Source organism: Meles meles, chromosome 4, assembly GCF_922984935.1.
Source record: "Meles meles chromosome 4, mMelMel3.1 paternal haplotype, whole genome shotgun sequence".
Lineage (NCBI taxonomy): Eukaryota > Metazoa > Chordata > Mammalia > Carnivora > Mustelidae > Meles > Meles meles.
Genome location: NC_060069.1, coordinates 40,679,302 through 40,705,800, shown reverse-complemented (window position 1 = coordinate 40,705,800; position 26,499 = coordinate 40,679,302). Strand labels below are relative to the sequence as shown.

Here is a 26,499-nt window from a genome sequence, read left to right as displayed (position 1 = left end):
CCCTGTCCCTACCCATCGTGGCTCCTCATTGGCTGTGATACCAAGTTTCCCATCTGGGTAGGCAGTGGCTCATCATCCGGGCTACTCAGATACGCAGGGCCCTCTCATCACTCCCTGATCCTGCTGGGCGGCCTCTCCACCACCCTGGCCATGCTGGGATTTTTCAAGATTGTCACTTTTGTGTGAAAATTTCCCCTCTCTATCCAAATTCTATTCAGTGTCATACATGCAAACCTCGCCCCTCCCTGAAGCCTGTCTTGGCATCCGGGGCCCACAGGTGACCTCTGCATTCTGAACCCAGCCACCTTGCTCTTCCCATCTATCTGTGTGGTTTCTCCGGGGCTCTCTACCTTAACTGAGAGGGCCTTGAGCCGGGGCCGTGTCTTGAATGTCCGTAGCATGTCTTGTGGGGCCAGCCACACTGATTTGATTCCTTTAATATGGATAGTTGGGGATTGACCCTAACCATCAGTAAAAATGTCTCCATCAGGCTTAGGGAAGTCCTATCTTGATTTTATAGGCACCGAAAGGTCAAGAGATGTGTCCTAAGGTTCCCCAGTGGCTGCAGTCAAAATGGGATTGGACTCCAGCCCAGGGCCTGTGCTCCCTCAGGCCTGATCCTGTGCTACCAGGGGGCTCCTGGCCAAATTCCACTGCTCAGCGAGTGTCACTGATGGAAGCCGGACCAGCCCTGCAAGTGCCAGGCGGTGGATTTGTTTTAGTTTAGGTGGCTTGTGGGTGCACTTGAGGTACTCACAAGGACCTCTGTCCAAGCTCCCAGAGCCCCTCAGGACTTGGCAGGGGGTTATCGCTGCTGGGAGTCCTGGGGTGGGATGGGGAGAATCTGCCCCTCACTCAGCCCCCATTCCCCTGGTCCTGTTTTGGCTCCTGGAGTGCTGAGACTTGTAGGCTCCAAGAGAGGTCCCCACCCCTCTGGGTGTCAGTCCAGTTAGCTGCATTAAGCAAGGAGGCCAGTGAGCATGGTTAATACCAAGCAGCAGAGAATTTCTAAATGCATTTGATAGCTTGGAATGCACTGGGTGATTTGTAGCAGACTTCCTCTCTTAATTATTTTGAGCTCAGACTGAGGTCAAATCGGTCTGTATTCCTTGTGTATGTAACGTATCTGCTGCCTGCAAATGGCCGCAGCTAGGATAAGCCAGTCATTCCTTGACGTGTTTGCCCATTCTCCTCCTCACCAAATATTTATCAAGTGCCTACTGTGTGCCAGGCATGGTGTGGGGTTCCGAGGCTCTGTGAGATGTGGTCTTGGCACCCGGAGGGCTACCTGGCCGACCCTGTGGGAATTTGGTATGGGTACTTCTCAACATGAAGAACTTAGCTGACCAGGAGAGAACCTGGGGCCAAGTGTTGCAATGCCCATGTTTCTGAGCTCCTGCATCCTCCCCTCTCCTGGTCAGGGCTCAGCTGCTCCAGGATCCAAGGAGGCTTTGCCAGGCTCTGCTTTCTGCTGTAGCTGTGGCCTTCTTTAAGAAAGCCCCGCTGACGGGGCACCTGGGTGGCTCAGAGGGTTAAAGCCTCTGCCTTTGGCTCAGGTCATGATCCCAGGGTCCTGGGATTGAACCTCTGCATCGGGCTCTCTGCTCAGCAGGGAGCCTGCTTCCTCCTCTCTCTCAGCCTGCCTCTCTGCCTACGTGAGATCTCTGTCTGTCAAATAAATAAATAAGATCATTAAAAAATAATAATAATAAAGCCCTGCTGACAAACACTCAGACTCACTGAGCTGATTGACGATGGGAGTGATGGTTTGCTTCAAGTAGGGGACGACAAAGTCTGTGCCCCAGGCTTCCTGCCCATGGCAGCTTCCTCGGTGCAGACCCTGATCCACAGTCCACCATAGGGAGTGGCTGATGCCAGTCATGAGCCTGCTTGGGCTTTCCCGCCCTCATTGCTGGGGTGTGGGGCCAGGCACTCAGGAGCGGGGGCGGGTTTGGTGGCCTGGCATGGGCTGCTGCATTCCTCTCCTCTCGAGCTGTCACGCTTTGTCATCCCAGGTATAGGCACGTGGTCCGGGGATGAGAGCATTTTGTCTCGCTGGCTTGGGTTCTACTGAGGGTTCTCGCTCTTTCTATCCACCTCAGTCCTGGGCAGGACTCTGCTTCCTCCAGATGGGGAGAAGGAAGCGCTCTCCGGGCTCTTCCAATCTGGGTGCTCCCAGGACGGCCATGTCGTTCCAGGGTTGAGAGTCTGCCCCACAGGCCATCGTGATGTTTTCCCGGAACCCACCATGTTCCTGGGAAACGTCCATGTTTCGGGGATCAGAGCAGAGTGTGCTGAGTCTTTGGGGAAAGGTGAGGAGGGGGGAGCTTGCCAGAGGTGAGGAGTGCAGTTGGGGTGCGTATAAGCAGCTGGGACTAAGGTCAGTGTGGTAACATGGAATGTGGGGGTGAAGTAAGGGAGAGACAGGGCTTTAGGCTGGCAGGAGGTCGCCTTTAGGAGGAGACAAAGGATCCTGGACATACCCCTTGGCAGAGGGACACGGCCAGACAGGTTGAGAGCCCAGGGGTCTGTGCGGTGGGCTCATCAGAGGGTGGGGCCTGGGGCTCTCAGGGATGGCCTGTGGGGCCAGGCAAGGACTGAGTTTCTGTTCACTTTCCTCCACCAATTTGAATAATTCTGGGAAGAAAGGAAGGAACTAGAAGAGAAAGAGGAAGACAGGCGGAAGGACAAGACGGGAACTGTGGGAGGTTCTAGTCCCACTACAGACCTCAGGGACGTTGCTGTCCCAACCTCTGCAAAATCTCTCACTGTCATCCCAGTTCAGTCTGAGCCAAAGGCCTGGCTGTGCCTGAGGCGAGATACTCAGACAACTTTTGCTTTCCTGCACTGGCTGTATGGAAACACCGAGGGCACATCAGACAGGAACATGAGGTGTTCAGAAGCCTATGCTGGCCCAGACCGGGCAGCTCTCTGAGAGCCTCTGGAGAAGCTTGAATCTTTGCTTTCATTCCTATGTTAGAGGCTTTCCAGATGCCTCCCAGTTCCCTGCTTTTAGGTAAAGGACATGTGGACTCTCTAGCAAAGGGCTGTTGTCCCCAGGCAAGAGCCTGAAGAGGCCTCTGGATGAAGGAGAGGAGCCCTTCTTCAGCAGGGGTGGTCCCTATCTTTGGGGGCCTCTTCTTCTCGTGGGTGGAGCCCCTGAGGTGCTGCCCAAGAGGCATGGGCACAGCAGCCTTGCCCCCAACTCTTGCCCATCTCTGAGCCTGGGCTGCAGGTGCCCAATGCCATGGGGCCCCAGGCCAGACCCCTCGCAAGTCTGCTCGTGGGTCACCTTCCCTGGGAGATGCTTTAGGAAAAGCACCCAGCAGCATTTCCGGTGCTTCAAGACATTTGACAGATACCAACTGATGTCCTTCCCCTCTCTACTCCCCTCAGGGCCCAGGGATAGATTGGTTGGGGTTCTCGGTTTCTTGCTTTCACAGTATCTAAACCCAGATAGGCAGTAGAAGATAATTGCTTTTTGGACATTTTATATTATTGCCCTGTTTAGTTTATCAACAGGACCTGAGAAGTAGGTAGTACATTCTTATTTTATAGAAGAATCTCAGGCTAACTAGGGGACATGACTCAGTGAACCCCACTCATCTAGTAAGTAACTGTGCTGAGACCTGAACCCAGGTCTTTGGACACCAGATCCCACTCCTTTCCCCATACCATGCTTCACCTCCTTGAGATAATGCAGAGCTGCTCCTTCTCTTCTCTTGGCCTCTGTTTCCCAGCTTGCTGAGTGCAGCCACTGCACCTCCTTCCGCCCTTGAGAGCCCAGCCGCTGTCTGCTTTGTCTCTGCTCTGGCGTCTGGGCTCGGGCCCAGCTCTTGTCAGGACCACTAGCTCAGAAACCGTCCGCCTTTTTCCAAGTGGCCTTCCCATGTTCACACGTCCAACCCCATGCTGCCTTCCTTCATCTTGTGCGCCCTGCATGTCATGCCTTCTCCCTTCTGCGCCAGAGCAAGTATTAGGGGAGGAGGAAGAAGGATGGACTCAGGCTTTCGTTGGATGCTCAGCTCCAGAAACCTCTGCTGTTTCCTGTTTTGTGAGTTGGGGAAAAGGCTCAGCTCTACAACACAGAGATGCCAAGATACAGTGGCTTTAAGGAAATGGGTTTCTTTTTTTCGCATGTGGTAGGGTCAAAGTGACCTGGTCCATTTCCCTGGGGTTTTTCTGCTAGCTACAAGGATGTTCTCCCCATCTGTGTGCTCAGAGCTGGGTTTGGAGCCTGTCCCTGTTCCAGTCCAGAAGAAAGTGCAAAGAGGTGCTGGTCCAGGTCTGATGATGGAGGGTCATACACATTCTTCCACTCCCACCCCTTTGACCTGAGCACCAGCCTCTGGCTGCAGGGATGGCCGCTGCATGCCCAGCTACTGCATGTTGTTTGGGAAGAAGGGGAGAATGAATTTAGGTAGACCGTGAACAGTCTCTGCCATAGCCTTTAAAAAAATGGATTTTCAAAATAAAAAGCTTAATGATATACTCTAAGGGGATGTGGTAAGAGGTGGTAGTGTGATAATCCAGGGCTCCCCAGGTCGACCTCAAACCGAGATGATGTTTCTGGATGGAGAGGGAAGGGCCTCCTGCAAAGGAACATCTGCCACATGCTTCCTACTGTGTGCTTTTGATAGACGTGCACCAGGCATGGCTGTTTAACGGCTCGCCCCTCGGCATCCAGAGTACGTTGACCTTGGCCCCGGGGAGGACTTACCTCTAACTCCTCATACCTCGTGGCCCTGGTGCCAGGCCCGGTCGCCCTTCCTGCCCCTTGTTAGCGGGATGACTGGGAGTGAGTGGCGACTGGACTGGGGCCAGCTCTTGGTTTTCTCTCTGGCACACTGAGTCACACCACAGAGAAGGCTCCCAGGATGTCAGGGCCCTTGGGAAGCAGGAAGGAGCCATGGGGTCACGGTCTCCTGTTTTACATAAGAAGAAACTTCCCAGCCCCCCCCCCCCCCCCCCCAGAACTTGCTGAGGTAGCCGAGCCAGGGAGGAGGAGGGCTGGGCCTGTGGTAATCCCTGTCCTTTGCTGTTCACCCTGCCTCACCAAGAGCACCATTAACAGGTTATGTCTCTCTTCACTGGCTCTGCCTCTGGGGGTTTCCCTGGGATAGGGACAGACCCATGGTTAGCCAGCTAGGCAGGGACTCCCCAACACTACACCCAGATCCAGATCTCAGCCCAACCGAGCTTCACCTCCCCTCACGGGGCACATAGTCTTGCGGCTCATCTCCCTGCTGGAAACCACCTCTAGGCCCTTCGTGTGGCAGTTAGTGCTGTGTGTGTTTGTCTGTCTTTTCTGCGCCATCTGTGTTTTAATTCTGAGTCAGGCCCCAGCAGCCTTGTGGATGGGGGTCCTGTACCCACCCTCTCCTGCCTTGGGCTGTATGCTCAGTGTCTGAAGCGAAGACTGCTGGGGGCCTGGACAGTCTCCTCATGGGAGCTGGACTCCTCGAGGCCTTGGACGTGCCCGGCAGCCCTCAACTTCCTTTTCACCCGTTTATCCATTTAGCAAAGCATTTATGAGTGCCTGCTGTGTGTCAGCTCCGTCCTGGAGCGGGAGGCCCTGCTAGTGAGGGGGGAGGCCTGGCCAGCACCCCCAGGGCTTTCTTCCAGCTCTCATGGCCCAAGCCACTCATGGCATGGCCGGCCCAGGTAGGGACGTGGGGCGTGTGCCTGCACCAGTTTTTATTGGCAGGTGACCTTCACTCCATTTTAGAGATGAGGGCTTTGAGATTCCTGTAGGTGCTGTGAGTTACCCAAAGGCACACGGCTAGCCCCCGGGTCCCCAGACTTCCAGCACAAGTACTCCGTCCGTTGTCTCTCCCTGCCTTCCTTTGCGGGCAGTCTGTGGGGTAGCCTCCGGAGCCCCCAAATCCCTGCTGGCACCTGTCCTGAGCAGTGCCAGGCCACCTCTCTGCCCTGGGTCCTGCACGGGGTGCCTGGGCCTTCCACACAGCCTGACCCAACCCCATAGCACATTGCCCTAAGTCAAGGTTGGGTATGTGGACTAATGGCAGTTTCACTTTCCCTCGAGCATTCCTGTTTTCCTTCCAAATTCAGCAGACCTAAAATGGGCCCTGGAGGGGAGGTCTGGAAGGAGAGGGGGAGGAGGTTCTTGAGCAGAGAGGCACGAGGAAAGCCCGCACTCCACCTGTGCAGGGTGGCAAGCGGTGCTCGGGGTTTGGTGGCGCTCCCCCCCCGCCCCCCGAATCCGATTGCAGCATTTTGTCAGCCCCTTCCCTCCACCTACACAGCCTGGCATCATCCTTATCTGTCATCATGGCTCACCTGGAACAATGAAAGCCTGTCTGACTTTCCTGGAAGGGGGAGGAGGAAGCTGAGGGTGGGGGAGCTTATGGGGCGTGGGGGCTCGATAATTGTTCTCCAAGATGAGATTTTTGGAGGAGAGAAATTTCGTTTGCACTGGTTTATAAATACACTGCTAGCCCCCAGAACTTCTTGCCAGGTCACAAAACAAACTTCCTCACCCCAGGGATGAGAGAACTGCACGAGAAGCAGCTTATTGGGTGAGTAGACTCACCACCCAGCTTCTCTAGAAAGGCTTTCACAAGCACTCCCGCCAAGCCAGCCTCCCTGTCACCCCTGTTCCCTCCACCCCACCTGTGTCCTTGCTTTGGTGTGGGTGGGAATGTATTTGCATTTCCACAAGGCTTTGCACATGTGATCGTGACATGGATGCTGAGGGACTCCAGCTTCCTCTGGGATTCCCCATGGATCCTGCACAGGCCAGAAGGGAGACCTTTGCAGGACTTCCAGCTGTTACCAGCTGTCTACATGCTGCAATCTGGAGCATTCTATTGCATTTCAGGAGCACTGGGAGCTGAATATTTGAAATAGGGGATTTCTCAGAACATCCTGTGAGTGGCCTCTCCATTCCCACTAGTATGGCCGGGATAAGTGTCTGCCTGAGCAGCCAGACTCAGCTACTCCGTGGATTGTCCCAGGTGGCAGAGTCCTTAGCCTTTACCCACTGCCTCTCTTGTTTAATGTATATACACATAATTTTTTTTTCCAAATCCAGGATGAGAACTTAGCTTTCTAAGTCCCCAGTCCTTTCTCTACACTCTGCTGCCTATATACATTCACTCATCGCTCCTAGGCTGCCCCTTCTCCCCATGGTTTTCAATCCATTTGTCTTCCCGGAGCCCCCAGGTTCATCACATGCTAGAGAAGATGACACGCTAGCTAGTCCTGCTGCCTCAGTCTATACCTGGGCTCCCACCTGAGACTTTCTAGTCCCTTGGGGTCTTATGGGTGCACCTCTGTCCCCACACAACCCTTCCATTTTTCCCTTTACATTTTATGCTCCCCAAAGCCAGAGGGAGCAGCTGCTGTGGGGTGCGCCATCCAAAGTGAGTTCTGAGCCTGGCAGATGAATCAGTCTGAGCCTTGGGAAAATGACCCCCCCCAAAGGGCGGGGAGGGAGGCCAGTCTCTCTGAGGCCCAAAGGTGAGGCTCTAGGTAGAGTCGCCGATCCTTCAGTCTTCCCAAACAATGGCTGTATATTCTGCAAATCAGCCTGTGATGGTGGCGGGTTCCAGGTCCCTCTTGATTTGCCTCCCCTTTGTGCTACGAGCAGCTGTGCTGTTCAGCAGAAATATAATGAGAGCCACACACGTAATTTTAATTTTTCCAGTAGCCAAAAAATTAAAAAAGAAAAGCAACAAAAAAACACAGATGAAACTAATTTTAGCAATATCTTTTTTTTTTCATCCAGTATATCCAGAATATCCTACCAACATGTGATTAATATAAAACATTCTTTCAAACTCTGGTGTGCGTTTTACAGCACGTCTCAATTCAGACTAGTCACGTTTCAAGTGCTTGTGGTCACAGTGGCCAGTGGTTCCCACCATGGACAGCACTGCCCTGTTGTTTGATGGAGTTCTGTCCTTTGCCTCTTTAGTCCTCCGTCCCTCCGTCTTTGGATAAACCGTGTTCTCCTGCCTCTCCTTCTGTTCCATGCTGTACCCACCCAAGCTGTAACCCACACTTTCTCCCAAGCACCCTAAGAAAGAGCCACCTTCACTAGTGTCTTCCTCACCACCCCTGATGACTTACACCCTTGCAGTCTGGACCCCTCTACCTAATCTCTCTCTGAGGTCACCTGCGGGACCCCTGACAACCTTCGATTCCTCCTTACCTCTTCAGCCTCTCCCGCAGCACCTGACTGTGAGCTCTCCAGTTCTTGCTTGAATCTCTCCCTTCTATTTCACTTTTATGATGCTGTCTTACTCATTCTGCCCACCCTGAAACCATTCCTTCCATGGCTTTCCCCGCACGGATTAAGAACCAAAGCCCCTTCCCTTCCTCCTGGAGACTCACCCCTCTGAGATGCTTCCTTGATACATCCTGAACACTGCTCCCCTTTCCCTTCACAGGGCCCCGTGCCTCCATCAGGCTCTGGTCCTTCTCATCTGTGGCATTTGCCCAGCTCTCTGGCCACTTTTCTTCTAGCACCTTCCTCTTTGCCACCTCCTTGCCAGCCATGAAATTAATATTCCCAAAATACAGCTCTGATCACATTTTCCTACTGAAATTAGAGGAGCATTAGAAGTTGTAATAACGGGGAAATAGACTTATAACGTTAAGTGATAAAAGCAGGATATTATAAACAGTGAGATCGCAGCTTCAAGAAAATAAAAAACTGTGAGTAGATTAAAAAAGAAAGAGGAATGAACTGGTTAACACCGGTTGTGTTGGGCAGTAAATTGAAATTTTCTTTAATGAATGTGCATATTATAAACTGAAAATTATACATTAAATTAAACATATTGAGTTTTGGAAATGCAGCCACCAAAGAGTTTCCTGCATCATGAGCCACCTCCTTACCCGGACATGGATATCCTTTGTGATATAGCCCTGAACCCCGTCACCTCTCTGGCCATTTCCCCTTGCTTGTTCTTTTCCAGTCAATATTGACTTCCTGGAGTTCCCCAGGTAGACTTGTACCCACTGAAGTCCCTCCACCCTTAAATCATGTGGTTTCTGGATGCCTGGATCTTGCCCACACTGTGAGTTCCATCTCCATAACCTTGTCCATAAAGCCTTCCTGGTTCCCACTGCCTCAAATGACTTTTTTTTTTTTAAGACTTTATTTACTTATTTGAGAGAGATAACGGGAAGAGCACAAGCAGTTGGGGAGGCAGAGGGAGAGGGAGAAGCAGGCTCCCTGCTCAGCAGGGAGCTGATGCAGGACTTGATCCCAGGACCTTGGGGTCATGACCTGAGCCGAAAGCAGAAGCTTGAAGACAGAGCCACCCAGGCGTCCCTCCAATGGCTTCTTTTTCTGATTTGAATCTCTCTTCCCATTTGGCTTTTTCGGCCTCGTTTTGCAGGCGTTTGGAGTCTCATCTTATCTCCTCGATTAGCTGAGAAGTTTCTGCAGCCTACCCTGCTCACTGCAAAAGCATGTATTTTTTTTTCTTTTTAATATCAATTTATCATTTTTGTCTTTTAAGAGTAATTCTTATAATAGAAAAGTTGGAAAGTGTTCAGTGGCATAAAGAAAAAGGTCTGAAAAAGTGCTTAGAGTCCCCCTGCCACCTAGAGACATGCTACCACTGTTGACACATACACATTTTTAGATTGGGATCGTGTTGAATACGCAATTCTGCATTCTCTTTCTCCCCCACTTGACATTGGATTTTGAAAATTTCCCCATGATGTTAAATCTTCTTCAAATAAAACATTGTAGAGGACTTGACATGTTTCAGGGTACTGAAGCATTGCCATTTTCCTAACTCTTCTCCAGTTCAACATTTCTGTTCCTCGTGTTAAATTCTCTAATTTAAAATTGCATTTAAAGCCCTGTCCGGCCAGTGAGTTTCTGCATAGGAGAGATTCTGGGGAGGGGACTGACTTGTGGGTCAAAGATTGTAAACACGTTATTTTTTCACTGAGGTGCAGTTGACACAGAATGTTGCATCAGTTTCAGGTATACAACAGAGTGACTGGACAGCTCTGTACCTTGCTGTGCTCAGCGCAAGTGTAGCTGCTTCTGTCACCATGTTATTATGATACCGTTGACTGTACTGTACTGCTCATTGCCGTACCGGTCATCCCTGTCACTTATTCATTCCATAACTGGAAGCCCATACCTCCAACTCTCCTGTGCCCATTTTGCTCGTCCCTCCCCATTCCCCAGTCCCGGCAGTCTTCAGTTTGTTCGTTGTATTTATGAGTCTGTTTCTGCTTAGTTTGTTTGTGTGTTCATTTGGTTTTTAGATTTTGCATATAAGTGAAATTATATGGTATTTGTCTTTCTCTGACTTAATTCACTTGGCATCAAACACACCAGACCCATACAAGCTGTTGCAAATGGCAAGGTTTCATTCTTTTTCTGGCTGAGTAATATTCCATCATGTATGTACACCACATCTTCTTTATCCATTCCTCTGCCAGTGGATACTTGGACTGCTTCCATATCTGGGCTTTTGTGAATAATGCTATAATAAACATGCGGGCACGTATGTCTTTTCGAAATAGTGTTTTCGTTTTCTTTAGGTAAGTGCTCAGAAGTGGAATTACTGGATCATACATACATTTCTATTTTTAATTTTTTGAGGAACCTCCATACTGTTTTCTGTCGTGGATGCACCAATTTACATTCCCACCGACAAGGCGTGAGGGGAGAGTATGAACATTTTTAAGGCTCTTCGTCCGTACTCTCAGATTGGTTTCCAGAAGGGTGGTACCTATTCTCATCCCCACTGATGGATGGAAGGTGTCTGTTCTGTTGCATTCTTGCTGCTAATATTATCACCATGAAAAGAAGTGTTGCTAGTTTAATAGGCAAATACTGTTTTCATTTGTATTTCCTGGTTTGCTAGTGAGGTTTCACCTTTTTTTCATGTCATGCATTTGTCAATCATTCGGAGTTTTACTTCTTTGAATAGTTTGCTCATCTACGTTACTGATTATTCTGTTCTACTTATTTCTTGTTAATTTAGAAAACACTTCATATTAAGACTGTTATCTCTGCTGCCATATTTTTTGCAAACTGAGTGTCTAGGAAACTAACTTGGAGTTGAAGTTTGCAAAGTCTGTAGTGTGTGCGTCCTCTCAGCTCCTCCGTGCACATGCCTAACTCTGTCACGAGATTTGCAGTCCTGGAAGACAGGGGCCAGGTGACCAGGGCTGAGATTTCCCAGACCCCCAGTACAGTGCTCTGTGCTGGGCTGTTCAGTCAGTGTTTGCTGAGTGCGGTAAGAGGATATCCTCCTCAAGTGAGGACTGTTCTGTGAAAGCTGTCATTTCTCCTTTGAATGAGTCTATAAGGGCTGCGGTCTTCCTAGGGATACGTAACCAAAGATGACAAATATAAAGTGTACAGTAGGACTATCTGTCTCTAAAAGCACAGTTGTTTGAGTTACAGAACAAACCATCTCACTTATTATTGCTTTAAAATTTAAGGAAATCCGGAGTGCCTGGGTGGCTCAGTGGGTTAAGCCTCTGCCTTTGGCTCAGGTCATGATCTCAGGGTCCGGGATCGAGCCCCACATCAGGCTCCCTGCTTAGCAGGGAGCCTGCTTCCTCCTCTCTCTCTGCGCCTGCCTCTTTGCCTATTTGTGATCTCTCTCTGTCAAATAAATAAATAAAATATTTTTAAAAAATAAATAGAAACAGGTGTTGGGAGCATGTGAGGAACTGAAACCTCCATATACTTCCGGTTGGAGGAGAAAATGGCGCGGCCACTATGGAAAACAGTCGGGCAGTTCCTCAAAATGTTTTGTGTAGGTTTACCATGTGACCCGGCTTCTTAGTCCATTCTGGCTGCCGTAACAAAATACCATAAGCTGAGGGGCATGGACAACAGACATTTGTTTCTCACAGTTCTGGATGCTGGCAAGTCCAAAGGTCAAGGCACCAAGAGATTCTGTGTCTGCTGAGAACCCATTGCCTGGTTCATAGATGGGTATCTTCTCACTGCGTCCTCATGGGGTGGAAAGGGCATTAGAGGGAGCTCTCTAAGATCTCTCTCTCTCTCTCTCTCTTTTTAAGATTTTATTTATTTATTAGAGAGAGAGAAAGAGCATGAACAGTGGAAGGGACAGAGGGAGAAGCAGACTCCCCGATGAGCAGGGAGCCCCATATGGGGCTCCAACCCAGGACCCCAAGATCATGACCTGAGCTGAAGGCAGACACTTAACTGACTGAGCCACCCTCATGTCCTGAGATCTTTTTTATAAGTGCATGAATCCCATTCACTAATCTCACCCTCATGACCTAATCAGCTCCCCAAAGCCCCACCTCCTAATGCCATCTCTCTGGAGTTGAGGATTTTAACATACGAATTTGGGGGCAAGGAGACACAAACATTCAGTCCAGAACATCTAGCAATTCCACTCCTGTGTGTATATACCCAAGAGAATGGAAAACATACATCCGTGCCAGAGCTCGCCCATGACTGTTCGTAGCAACACGACCCACATGTTGGCTAAAGAAATAAAATGTGGTATATCCATTTTATGGAATATCCTTTGGTGATAAAAGAATGTAGAACTGATACATGCCCCAACAGAGAGGGATCTTGAAAATATTATGCTAAGTGAAAGTAGTTGGGCAAGAAGGCTCCCTATTATATGCTTCTGTTTCCAAGAAGTGTCTAGCATAGGCAAATTCATCAAGACAGAAAGTAAATTAAGGGCTGATGGGTGCTGGGGGTCAGGGTGCAGATGGGAGATAAGCAGTGATGAATGGATGTGGGATTTCTTTTGGGGATGTTGAAATGCTCTGGAATTAGATCATGGGGAAGGTGGCACAATCTTGAGAGGACATCAAAAACTACTGAATTATGTACTTTAAGAGGGTGAATTGTATGGCACAGAAATTATAGGTCAATGCAAAAGTAATTAAGGGAAGCTGTACTAGAGAAAGCGTTGGCCTCCCTCAGGTACGGGGTAGGCCTTTCTGGCCCACAGTGGCCGTTCCTTGGAGAGAGCAAGTCTCCGAGGCCGTGGCCGGGAGCAGGTCTCTAATCAGCAGCATTTTATGTGACCAGGATCTATGAGGAAGGCCTGGGGCACCTAGGGCGAGAGTGGAAGAAAGTCGAGTGTTTCTTTATTAAATAGAATAAAGCAAAAGTAGGCCTAAATTAGGTTGGGATAAATAATGGCTTAGCCCTGTAGAGTAGGATGCGCTCTGCACGTGGAATGAGAATTTGTGATTTAGGTCTGCTGCCTCTATGCTGTGTAGCTGCAGACAGCGCTCCTGCCTTGAGCCTCTGTGTCCTCCTTAGTGAAAGAGGGGTGATACCACCCAGCTTGCTTATCTCGGAAGGAAGAGATAAGGAGGTGGTGAATTGGTGCATGTGAAAACTGTTTTAAAGCTATAAATTGATGCACCCAGTCGTTCCTAGATTCTTGTCTTTCATCACATTTTAGTCTACTTGGTTTTTCCTAAAAATGTATTAAGCAGATGCTAATTATTGATTGGTGACTATGTCATGCCCTGCATATAGTAACAGCAAAATCGTATTAAATAAACATTATCCTTTTGGATATTTTCCGGAGACAATGGGTAGCCCGTATGGTTGGGGTAGGAGATGAGAAGAGGAATGTGGCCTGTAATGAGGCTTGTAGAGACTGAGGCTTTTTCTTCCTGGTGATAGGGAGTCATGGCAGGCTTTGGGGCAGGAGCCATCATGATGTGATATGGGGATCTCTGACACAGTGCCTTTCAGAGCAGGAGAGATGGACAAGCCCTGAATGACTAGATCCTCACTGGAATGGAGAATAGGGGGTGCCTCCTGGGCAGGACCCCGTGGGAAGGAAGACAGCAGAGAGCCTGGTCTTGTCTCCCCAGAGCCACTGAGATAAACCAACTATCTCCACGAAAGGGGGTCTCATCACAAAAACCCCCGAGCAGAGATAATGTGGCTTTGATCACCAAAAAAGCATACAACTGTCTTTATTCTTTGTAAGGGACACATTTTTAAGAGGCGTCACTATGATTTTTTAAAAAGTTAAAAATATGGAAGATTTTTAAATAGCCATTTAACACCTCATTGAGCACGGTGCAGTGTACAAGGAAGCGAGCTGATGTGACTTCCTAGAGTATATAATTTAAGATTATCTTTCCTTGATTTATTGTATTTTGTATCATAATAGGATTCCACGGAGGTCCCCCGAGCTTCCCACCGCCAACATGCAGAACAAATGAAATCTGGGGCAGGCGGAAGAAACTCCTGTCAGGCTTGTCAGCGCCTTTTATTGGGGACTCATTTGGTTGCCAGCTTTGTGTGTTTGCAAATAGAAAAAAGACTGGAACAGGAGGGGCTGTGCCTGTCTTTAGGGCTTGGGTCCCAGGAGAGGACTTTTCTTCTCTTCCTAATACCAGAGCAGTGGGGAGCTTGCCCTCAGCCCACAGGAGCCCAGAGGTGGTCTAGAACCTTGTGGCCAGTTGGGTGGATTTGGAAAATCAGATCTCAGCTTTGGCATGCTCTTAATTGAGGGGGTGTCAGACTTTGATATGAAGAGAGAGTACTGTGGTCTGTTTGTGAAATGTCCGTAGAGAGTGGAGGAGGATCTGGAAGAAGTAGGGTGGAGTGGGAGCTGGGTCATCCCCAGGGTCCTAGGGCCTCCCTGCCAAGGGGGAGAGGGTTGTCAGAGTTGGGGGAGGGCGGGTTTGAAAAGGCTCCCTCCTAGGAATGCCAGGTAAAATATGGTTGCCCAGTTAAATTTCAGTTTCAGATAACAACAAGTAATTTTTTAATATAAGTATGTTCCAAATATCGCATGGGACATACTTATACTAAAAAATACTTGCTATTTATCTGAAATTCACATGAAACTGAACATCTCACCCCCCCATCACCAAATCTGGTTCCCTGGGGTATTCTTATTCCTTATCTCTGCCACCACTGCCGCCACCAGAGACACCCTATGGATCGCCGTGCAGGTGGCAAGCCAACGTGTCCAGGACAGAAGCCATGCCAGAGAGTAAACTGCGAGAGTGTCTTCTCCAGCTCATTTCCTTCTGTTCCAAACCTGTTCATTCCTCATCCCCCTTTGCCTTCCACCTTTTCCAGGAGTGGCAGGTAGCAAGCCCCTGGAGTGGGAGGTCAGAGAGGGGAGGTCAGAGAGGTAGTGACATTTGCAGTGGCCAAGGCCAGCTGCTGGGATCCCTTTGAGCCTCCACGAGGAGGCGCTGTGCACACTGGGCGCTGTGGCTTCCCCCTGGGCCAAGTAAAACCTGCAGCTGGCAGGCAGGGAGAGAGACGGGGTTACCTAAAGTGCTGGGATTTTAGAACTCACCACCACTGCCGCCACCAGAGTGGTAAATATTCATAGGCATCTCTCCCGAGTTTCCTGGCGCAGAGATGAGAATTCCAAACATTCCCCTCTAGCTGGGGGGAGAGGGGTGTCTCTCCTGGTGTGGTCCTGAGACCACCTGCCTGGCTCATTTTAAAGCAGATGCTGAGGCGAATCCCAGGGCTGAAGTTTGCTCTATTGTTAGGTCTCCTCATTACTCTGCCCGGTGTAGGTGTATGTGCACACGCGCACACGCACGCCTGTGCACATGTTCTGTGTGGTTAGATGTGTCCCTTGAGGTCAACACCAGGAAAACCAGCAAACCCTTAATTAGGCCTTGTTGCCCTGCTGTTGTGAATGATACCTGTTTTTATTTACTAATTAGGTTTTCTATATACAGACCAGGTTTATACTTTTACTGAGTCTGCACGGGGCTCAATAATTGAAATTGTTTTTATTTATTATTATTATTATTTATTTTTAAAGATTTTATTTATTTATTTGAGAATGAGAGAGAGAGAGAGAGAGCATGAGAAGGGGAAGGTCTGAGGGAGAAGCAGACTGCCTGCTGAGCAGGGAGCCCCCTGTGGGACTCCAGGATCATGACCTGAGCCAAAGGCAGTTGCTTAACCAACTGAGCCACCCAGGTGCCCTGAAAATTGTTTTTAGTGGAGAACATAGCCAGTCAGCATTTGGACCCTTGTGCTCAAGGTGTGAGATCATTTTTAAGCTACAAACTCCTTTCTAGAAGAAGGCTTTAAACAGAATTCCACCTGATTTTACTGATGCCTCCTCTCCATTCATCACATTAGTGTCTGCACAGGAGTCTTACTATCTATGAGAACCGGGGCACAGATTTCTGTTTTTTGGTGAGTGGTGTGTGTGTGTGTGTGTGTGTGTTGTAACAAACATATTCATCACTTCCTTGTTTACTTGCGAGTGAAATTTGCTGAAGCCACCCTTCCCAATGAGCTGCCCCGAGACCCCTGTCTCACAACGCAGCACCCTGTAACTGCTCACCCTGTTTTGTTTAGTCAATGAGAGAGGGGTTCACGGAGACTCACTAAGCTCAGCAAAGCCATTTGGACCCCTACTGGGTTACCGGGCATCGTTTAACCTGGATTTGCACTGTCTGTTGCTATCGGCCTTCTGGCTGCAGTAGGAGTCAGATTACAGCAGGAGAGGCCCGGAGGATTAGGACCGTGAAGCCCCAGCGGCCAGTTGATAATTACCTCAGGGGTCATGTCCCGAAATAGACTCTGACCCCTCTTTCTGACCTCAGAGAGAGGAAAGGCTGCTCTTTTTTGGTCTGGCCGGCGTTCACATTCTCTCTTTCAGTCCCTCCTACATCTTACTCCCATTTTTTTTTTTTAAAGTCTCATCTACAAGCGGTAGAATTCACCCTTTCTGGTATACCATTCTGTGGGTTGATGGAGGCAAACAGATGTATAACCACGACCACAGTGATGTTGGGGAATGGGTCTGCCACCCAGAAAGATTTCATCCTGCTGCTCCTTGCAGCCAGCCTGTCCCTCCGGCCTCTGGCAACCCCCAGTCTGTTTCCGGTGCCTACAGTTTTGCCTTTTCCAGAATGCTGTGTAAATGCAATCGTGTGGACTTTCAAGGCTGGTTTCTTTCACTCATACTCATGTATTTGTGACTTGTCCATGCTGTTGTGTGTTATCCCTAGGCCGCTCCGTTTTATAGATCAATCATACTCCATAAACATTCCTGCACAGAGTTTAGAGCGAACACAACTTTTCATTTGGGCAAATACCTGGGAGCGATGTGGCCGGTCATATGGCAAGTAGGTGTTTAGCTTTAGGAGAAGTTGCCAAACTGTCTTCTTAGGTGGCTCGGCCATTCTTCATCTCTCATAGCAAGGTTTGAGGGTTCCATTTGGTCTGCCTTCCTACCAGTCCCTGTGTTGGTCGTTCTTTTTTCTTTTTGTCATTTTATTTTAGCTGTCCTAACAGTGTTGAGTAGGACTGCATTGTTTTTAAAAATTTGCATTTCCCTAATGGCTAACGATTTTGAGCATCTTTCTATGAGTTTATTTGTCATGTTTACATCCTTGATGAATTATCTATTCAGATCTTTTGCTCTTTTATTTTTTAAAAAAGATTTTATTTTTTTTCACTTGAGAGGGAGAGAGAGAGCACAAGCAGGGGAGAGGCAGAGGCAGGGGGAGAGGGAAAAGCAGGCTCCCCGCTGAGCTGGGAGCCTGACATGGGGCTCTATTCCAGGACCCTGGAGGTCGTGACCTGAGCCGAAGGCAGATGCTTAACCATGTGAGCCACCCAGGCACTTCTCTTTTGCTCTTTTAAAAAGTGGGTTGTTTTCTATTGTTGGTTTTTGAGAGTTTTTTATGAATTCTAGGCACAAGTCTTTTTATCAGGTAGTGATTTATGAATAATTTCTCCCATTCTGTGGCTTGTCTTTTCATTATTTTAACAGTGTCTTTGGAAGACAAATGTTCTTATTTTTTATGATATTCATTTATCAATTTATCATTTCTTTTCTGGATCATGAGTTTGCTGTTGTATATGAGAAGTCTCTGCCTAACCCAAAGTCCTGGGGCAGTCCTGTGTTTTCCTGAAACATACAGTGAAAGCTTAACAGTGTCAGGTTTTGCATTTGGGCGTATGAACCATTTTGAGTAAATTTTATGTCTTTTGTGAGGTTTGAGTTAGTCATATGCATAACCAATTTTTCTATCACCATTTGTTGAAAAGATTGTCCTTTTTTTAGTTGCCTTTATTTATTGGCAAAAAAATAAAAGTATAATCTATGATTTGCAGGTATTTTCTCCCATTCAGTAGGTTGTCTTTTTACTTTCTGGGTGCCTTTTAAAGAGCAAAAGTTTTGTAATTTTGGTGAAGTGTAGTTTATCTTTTTTTGGGGGGTCATTTGTGCTTTTGGCGTTATAACTAAGAAATCATTGCCTAATTACAGGTCATGAAGATTTACTTTTTGTTTTCTTCTGAATTTTATAGCTAGCTATAGCTCTTATATTGAGGTCTCTGATCCACTTTAAATTAATTTTATATATGGCATGAGGTAAGAGACCCAACGTCATTACTTTACATGTATATATCAAGTTATCCTTGCATCACTTGCTGAAAATATTCTTTCCTCATTCAATTGTCTTGGTACACGGAAAATATCAACTAACCATAAGTGGAAGGGTTTATTTCTGGACTCTCAGCTTTATTCTGTTGATCTGTAGTTCTATCTTTATGCCGGTACTTAATTACCGTAGCTTTATAGTAAGTCTTGAATTTGAGTAGGAGTCTTCCAATTGGTTCATCTTTTTCAAAATTATTCTGGCTATTCTAGTTGTTTTGTTTTTCCATGTAAATTATAGACTCAACTTGTTAATATCTTTTAAAATATCCTGCTTGGGTTTTGATTATGATTGTGTTGCATCTGTACATCTGTTTGGGGAGAATTAACATTTGAACAATATTGAGTTATCCAAATATGTGAATATGGTATACCCATTTGTTCAGGACTTTTTTTTTTTCTTTCATCAGTGTTTTATAGTTTTCAGTGACAGGTTTGCATGTTTTTTGTTAGTTTATACACAAATATTTCATAGTTTTGGTAATAATTTAAATAGTACTTTAAAAGATTTCATGTCACATTATTTATCACTTACGTATGGAAATACACTTGCTTTTTATATTTTGATCTAGTATCCTATGATCTTGTATTCTTATATTTCTCACCTTGCTTATTAATTCTGGTAGCTGTTTTGTAGAATTTGAGGGGGATTTTCTGCATGTCATCTGCAAACATAGACAGTTTTATTTTTTTCTTTTAATCTGTATGCCTCTTATTTCTTTTTCTTGTCTTACTGCATAGTTGAGAACCCCCAGTACCATGCTGAATAAGAGTGAGAAAGGGATCGAACTTGCTTTCTTCCTGGTCTTAGCAGGAAACATTCAGTCTTTCACTATTAAGTGCAGTGTTCACTGTAGGTTTCTGTATATGCCATTGATCAGACTGAGGCATGCCCCTTCCATTCCTAATTTGTTAAGTTTTTCTTTTTTATCTTGCCTTGTTGTTGAATTTTTTCATATACTTTTTCAGTAACTATTGAAATAACCATATAGTTTTTCTATTCAGTCTGTTAATATGGTGAATTACCTTGATTTTTCAAAGTAGAACCAGGCTTCTATTCCTGGGATAAACCTCATTTGGCCATGTTGCATTATCATGATACATTATCCTATCTGAGGGTAGCTTCTCATCTTTTCCTTCCCAGTTCTTCCTGTTTTTAGTCATCTGGCACCTTCCTCTCCTTTCAAAAGATATCTCCTAACTAGAACATTCTCCAGCATTCTCTGGAGATTGTTCCTTCAGCCTTCTCCTCCTCACTTCATTCTCTCTCCTTCCTTCTCTCTCAGTGGGCCCCAGTGGCTTCCTGGAGGCTTGTCTCATTGGTCACCTGTGTTGGTAATACTGTAAGCCACAGTCTGTTTCTTCCTGAACCTTATCCCCCTCGTCTTCAGGGCTCTTCCTTCTGAGTCAGCTCTGCCTGTCCTGGCCCCCAGCTTCATATAGGTCTTTGGGCTTCTGTGGCAGCCTCCTGACCAGTCTCCTACTCCCTACACTACTCTTGCCCCCGATGAGAATTCCTGAAGCTGTGTGCTCATCCTGCTATTCTTTCCTTCAATAGTCCTTCATTTCCTGTTTTATAAGGACTGTGCCAGGCCTCCTCAGCCTGACATTCAGATGCCCCTTCAGTGTGGTCTGGTCTGCCTTTCCAGCTCTATATTCTTTCTGTGGACTTACCCTCAGGATCATAGTGTCTGAGTTATTTATTCAAGGACCCTGAGTACCTCACATACTGAGGATCATGGATACTCTTTCCAGTGTATAACCTTTCCCATGCCTGCCAGACTTGCCAGCTCTGCCCCCAACCCCAGGGCTAATGTGCCCTGACTTGCCCAGGGGTTCTCCTCTTGCCTCCCCATGATCTTCTCCTTTCTTTCTTCCTTGGTGTGAGGCTGTTTCTGTTTCTTGTCACCAGTTCTTTGTCAGCCTGGATCACTTATCTCTTCACCTGGATTGTAAGCTTTGTAGAGCAGGGGTTTTCTTTCCTTGTGATGAGTAGGTTGTGTTTTTCTCCACCATGTTTTTACTTGAAAGGAAGATCTGAGGTGGATGGGTTGGGGTGGAGTTTGGGGGAGTTATGAGTCATCATCAGAGTTGGTAGAGCTGATAATCAGATTGCCCTTTCCCTGAAGGCACATCCCCAAAGTGTCTGGAAGGTATCCAGGAGGTGCTCAAGGGGACCTTACAGTGTCCTTCAGCTAGGAAACCAGGATTTATTGTGCAACCAAGGAGAAAACAAGAATTTGGGACGGGAAAGACAAAATCTCTTTCTATTGACGGATTGGGACAGTCACAGCATAGGATATTTCCAAGGAAACATGGCACCACATCCAGCATGGGGCCCACATGGCCTCCAGGCCTAGGCTGGCCAAGGACCCTGGGTAGAGTCAGCATACATCAAAGCTGGGCTGGAGAAAACCTTCAGGTGAAACATAGACCCGAGTGCAGGACAGGACTTCTAGGTTCCAGAGACAAAGAGGCCCCTGGAAGAAGGGTGTAGGAAGGCTGTCTACCAGGTCACAGTCAGGCGCTGAACTCCCAGAAAGCTTCAGGAGCTATAGCAGAAGGTGCTGGGGCCAATCGGGGTTCTCTTCTGTCGTGGAGACTAGGAATTAAGTTTTGGGAGAGTGATGGGTCTGGGGAAGCCCGAACATCTTTGCGTGGCTTCTGTCCTTTGTGGCCTGAGGCAAGGGCAGGACCAGCGTAAGTTTACCCCGATACCCCAGGAGCTACACCTGCCTAGAAGAAGTTTGTCTCAACAGCACGTTTGCCAGGATCTGAAATGTGCTGTGTAAACTTGCTTTTGTGGGGTGTGTAGTGTCGTGTTCTGTTTTCCCTTAGCTTTTCAGTAAATACTTCTTTCCAAAGAATTCCAACCTTGTCTCTGCGACCTGAGGGGCAGTAGTATTTTTCCACACACATATCTCCGTCAGCACAGAGAAGGGCATGAGTGCGGAGCAGAGGGCGATGGTGGCTGCTCGCCAGCTGGTGCAGAGAAGGAATGGAAGCCCAGGAAGAGGAGAGGGGGACCCACTGTTGACACGGACCCCTGCTGGCCAGGGATCCTCTCCTTCTCTCAGTCCCCAGAGGAGTCAGCACAGTGCTGGGTATCTCATGGGTAGCCAGCACTGCTTGCCTCTCTGCAGTTGATCCTGGGGAATAATAAGCTAATATAAAAATAACCGTCTCAGGCTTCTCTGCAAATGGGCAGACCTTTGTCCTATGCTGGACTCTATCACACTTTCAAAACATGAAATCCCGTGACCCTTATGGAACCTTCTTTGCAATGCCCCTGCTAGCCCCAGCATATACACAGCTCCCTCATAGCATTACCGATATGCTGAACTTTTCATCACTGGGGCTATGGGCACCATAGTATAATAGTCTCTGATTATTCAGAGACTCAGTTCCTTAGGGCCACAACCTGTTACCTGTCATAGGCCAGCCAAGCTTTGGGCTTCGGGGAAGGCAGAGAGCCTGACCTATGATGCATGGTTACTCCCTGTGGCCAGCCATGGCTGGGTGTCCTTGGCATTGGTTAACTCACAGGTAGGTAGGTGTGTGTGTTTGTGTGTGTGTGCTAATGCGGAAGTTGGGAGCTCCACGCTTTGGGGCTGGAGGATTAGGGTTGGGGCTCCCGTGACTGGTGCCTACTCTGGGCCTGAGCTCCGTGTCTTCATCTCTCCCTCTGCAGCTTGTCTCCAATGTCCTCATTTTCTCCTGCACCAACATCGTGGGTGTCTGCACCCACTACCCGGCTGAGGTCTCCCAGAGACAGGCCTTCCAGGAGACCCGGGAGTGCATCCAGGCACGACTCCACTCACAACGGGAGAACCAGCAACAGGTGAGGCCCTCCTGTCCTTGCGTGGCTACAGGAAGCAGAGGCCCTAGACCTGCCTCAGCCCAGCTGCCTATCTCCCCTCCAACTGTGCTCCTTGGAGCTGCCCAGCCCCACCTCCCTGGGCAGGGACCCAGCCAGAAGGGAATGTTTTCCCTGGAGGGAGCCTAGCATTTCTGGCTCTGTGGGAATGCCTTATGGAGACTTTGGAGAAAACTCTACCTCAGAGTTTGCCTATTGCCCCCTCAGCGTCCACCTGTGGGCAGCAAACAAGCCAAATCACCCAGGCCCTGGGCACCAGAGTGGGCTCTGCCCCTTCCCCAGTGCTGATGAGTGGGAGCGCTGAGAGCTTTAGTGTTCCCATCTGGGATTAAGGTGCTCCCTGGGAGAGAGGAGAGGAGGTGGATCAGTCAGCCCCTGGGACACCCTCACTAGGCACTTTCTCTGCGCCGAGTTCCGGGGTTTGGTTGGTTCAGAGAAAGGACGATGGACCTTGTCTCACCCTAAACCTCACTCTCAGAGAAGGTTTGGGTCGGGAAGGAAGCCATTCACATGGGCCACAGACTCAGAGGGCTAGGGCCGAGGGAGCTGGCCCTGCGTGCTCTCTTGGGTGGGAGCCGGGCAAGGACTGAGGGCTGTGTCAGGGTGCCCCCCCCCCCCAGCTGCCCGGCATCCTGTTTGGGGCTCAGGACCATTGTGCCCTCTCCTGCATGTGAACCACATGCGGTCGGTCTGGGGACTCTGGGACATGATGGAGCTGAAGAGCTCACAGGAGCCCCTGAGGTGGGGCTGTGTGACCCCAGGGAGAGTGTGGACAGGTCAGCAGGGTGACGGGGCCCCAACTGGACTCGGACTAGGAGTGGCTCTGAGAGATGAATTCTCCAAAGCAAGTTCTCCTCTCTCCTTATGTTCATGTCTACCTAACAAACGTGAGTGGAGTCCTGCTGCCTTTGAGCTTGGGGACGAGGGAGACAAAAGCTTAGACAGCAGTGGTCCCCTGCACCCTCCTTGCTTGCCCAGAGCATATGCTGGGGACACCCCAAGTGCACAGCAGTCTGATCCCAGTGTGAGAGGGTCTCTGACTCCATCTGTATGCCTCCCAAGGAGTTATGTGACATGGGCTGGCCAAGTCCGAATGGCTGAGCAAAGGCGTGAGGCTCTGCGGTGTCTCTCCAGCACTGCAACCCTCCCCCACCTTGCCCCAGCTGCCACCTGGCCTGTCCCTGCTTCCCGTCCAGCCCTGCTGCTCTGGCCAATGTGTTTTGCCAGTCCCCAGCTCATGCTGTCCAGTTGGAGGCCCGGCTCACCCCAGGCATTCTTTCAGCCCTGTCTGAACTCCTGGTCTGGCTCATGAATGAACCCCATGCTTGGTGGTGTCTGTGTCTTTCTTTGACAAGCTTGCCACCCTTCTGCCCCCTACCCTGACCTCCTCCATGCTTCGGGAGCCCCCTCTCGTCCCAGTTCAGGCCCTGGCATCGCTCATCTGAGATCAGCGTGCCTTTCTTCCCTTTTTGTGTCAGGGAGTGTCCCCTGTCATGTCCCCTGTCACTCCTGAGCCTTGTTCTTTCTCCAGAAAAATGCGTATTTTACAGCTCATCACCGCTGATTTGCACTGGCCCTGGACAGGCTAGACATTCCAGCAAACCCACAGGGATTTGGGGGAGAAAATCCATTTGCTTTACCATGTTCTGAGCCAAGAGAGCAGGGAGGGGAGGAGTGCTTCCTGGGGACAGGCACTCTTCACCCAGCCAGAGCCCAGCAGCTCTGGGGCCTCCCCCACCCTCTGCAGAAGGTGCTACTCTTTGGGCCCTTGGGGTGGCACTCCAAGGTGCCCCTGATGGTGGGCCTCTGAACTATTGTCCAGCCATCCGCACCTATGCCCCGACCCTCAGACCCAGAAGTGGTTAGAAATGTGGGAAGGGGGGCGCCTGGGTGGCTCAGTGGATTAAGCCGCTGCCTTCGGCTCGGGTCATGATCTCAGGGTCCTGGGATCGAGCCCCGCATCGGGTTCTCTGCTCCGCAGGGAGCCTGCTTCCTCCTCTCTCTCTGCCTGCCTCTCTGCCTACTTGTGATCTCTCTCTCTGTCAAATAAATAAATAAATAAATAAATAAATAAATAAATAAAAGAAATGTGGGAAGGTCGGGGCACCTGGGTGGCTCAGTGGGTTAAAGCCTCTGCTTTCGACTCAGGTCATGATCCCAGGGTCCTGGGATCGAGCCCCGCATCGGGCTCTCTGCTCAGTGGGGAGCCTGCTTCCACCTCTCTCTCTATCTGCCTGCCTCTCTGCCTACTTGTGACCTCTGCCTATCAAATAAATAAATAAAATCTTAGGAAAAAAAAAAAAAAGAAATGTGGGAAGGTCTCTCCCAGATATAACCATAGAGAGCACCCTTTCCCCCAGCTGCACTTTATTTCCACAGAATTGTCTTTTGGTTTGTGTGTTTGTCTCCAAGAACTGCTTACTGAGAGTTCAGTAAATAGCCATTGAAGGCCATGTCCACTGATGCTCAGGGAGACCGAGAGCATCAGTGAGCACCTTCAATGCATTACCAGTGTTTTCCAGGCCCAAGACTGTCACTTGTGGAGCTGAGCACGACCCAGCTCTGTCCTTGGGGCTGTCTCACTGCATGCGCTGCAGGGAGACCCCGTTAACAGACCATGACACGCTGAGCGATCAGGGACTTGGAGGGAAGACCCTGAGTGGTGGGGGATGCCTCTGCCAGAGCTGGGACCTTCCCCACGGGAAACAGGGAGCCCGGAAGGAGGGTCCCGGCATATGTGAGGATGGTGATTCTAGATGAGCTTGTGTGCAAAGGCAAGGAAACACTGCCAGGAGCTTGGGAAGCAGGTCGTGGTTCACTGTGTCTGGAACCGAGCTCTGTGTGCTGGGCCCAGGGACGGGTAGAGGGGAGCCAGATCATGGAAACCTTGAGGCCAGGCTGGGCTTATGGGCTGGTTCTGGAAGCTTCGGGAAGCACAGGAGGGTTTTATGCAGGGCAGTGATGGGGTCAGGTGTATGTTTTAGAAAGATCACTCACTGGCTTGCAGTGTGGATGGTGGATCAGAGGCAGCAAGCTGGGATGCAGAAGCTGCTGCAGGGACTGCCCTGGTCGCCTGGGAGGGACCTGAAGGTTGCTGAGATCTGTGAGAGCCAGGCTGGGATGGTAGAGGGGCTTCAGAAGGGTAAGAACGGCAGCCAGGCCTGGGTTGATGGGAACAGGCCAGGCACGGGAAAGGGGGCAGCTAGAATGGGGGTGTAGTGGAAAATAAAGAGGCGTGGGTTCATTGGGTCCAGAAGAATGCACATTTGATGCGGCTGGTGGAACCCAGGGAAGCTCTGGAGGCTTTGATCTGGGGAGTGGCATGACAAAGGCAGTGTGCTGGAGAGACTGGGGCCACACAGGGAGCGAGGAGGGCTACGGTGGGGCTGGGGCCATCTGGCTGGGATGGGATGGCCGGAATCCCACAATTGGGTAAGAGAACTGCGTGCAAGCAGTGGAGGGGGCTGTGGAACAGGAAGGCAGAGAGCCCACACCCACAGGACTTGGACAGAGCTGGACAGCGCCTAGGGCCAAGGGGACAGGGATGAATCTCAGAGGGAAAGTTCTGAAGAGTAAAAAAAGTAAAAAAAGAGTAAAGAAAAAGTTCTGAAGAGTTTCATGGGCAGGATATTGACCGTGTGACCAGGAGGATGGGGGCTGACGCGGGCAAAGGCAAGAACTTGAAGAGCCACTGGGGAATAGAAACCTGAGAAGGGGAGGTGGTTTTGGGTGCGGAGACAAGGCAGCAGTAGCCAGTCATCGAGTGGGCAGCTGGAGACACAGAGCCTGGACAAGGTCTAGGGGGCAGGGGGTGGTGGGCAGAGGTGCTGGTGGAAACCATGCTCGGAGGGGTGAGAGTGAACAGAACGAGGAGAGAGGCGCGGATGTGCTGTGTGTGCGGGGTGGGGGAGTGGCAGGAGGAGGGAAAGAAACCAGAAAGATGCAGGAATAGGAACAGAGTCTTAGGGCCACAAAAGGCAGGGGGCTTCCAGCCCTGCTGGATCACAGCATCCAGCGAGTGATGGGAGAATGAGGAGGGCTGGGCCAGCTGGGGTGAAGGGCCCCAGGTGGGAGAAGTCTGTGAGCTAGGCTAGCAGAGCGCCTGGCATGAGTAGTGGGCTCTTGGGGCGCAGGGCGAGGTCGCCCATTCCTGAGGCCACTGGACCTCTTACAACAGGCGGGACTGGGAGGAGAACGTGGAAGGGAGGC

General features: G+C 49.5%; 1 protein-coding gene across 3 annotated transcripts in view; it reads left to right on the top strand.

Annotated features, from left to right (window-relative positions):
• ADCY5 (adenylate cyclase 5) overlaps positions 1-26,499 on the top strand; it is a 145,985-nt gene that overhangs the window by 61,868 nt on the left and 57,618 nt on the right. For all 3 annotated transcript variants that reach the window (XM_046002129.1, XM_046002127.1, XM_046002128.1), the window contains exon 2: positions 22,105-22,254. In XM_046002129.1, the coding sequence (XP_045858085.1) occupies positions 22,105-22,254 (150 nt within the window). The remainder of the gene's footprint in view (positions 1-22,104; positions 22,255-26,499) is intronic.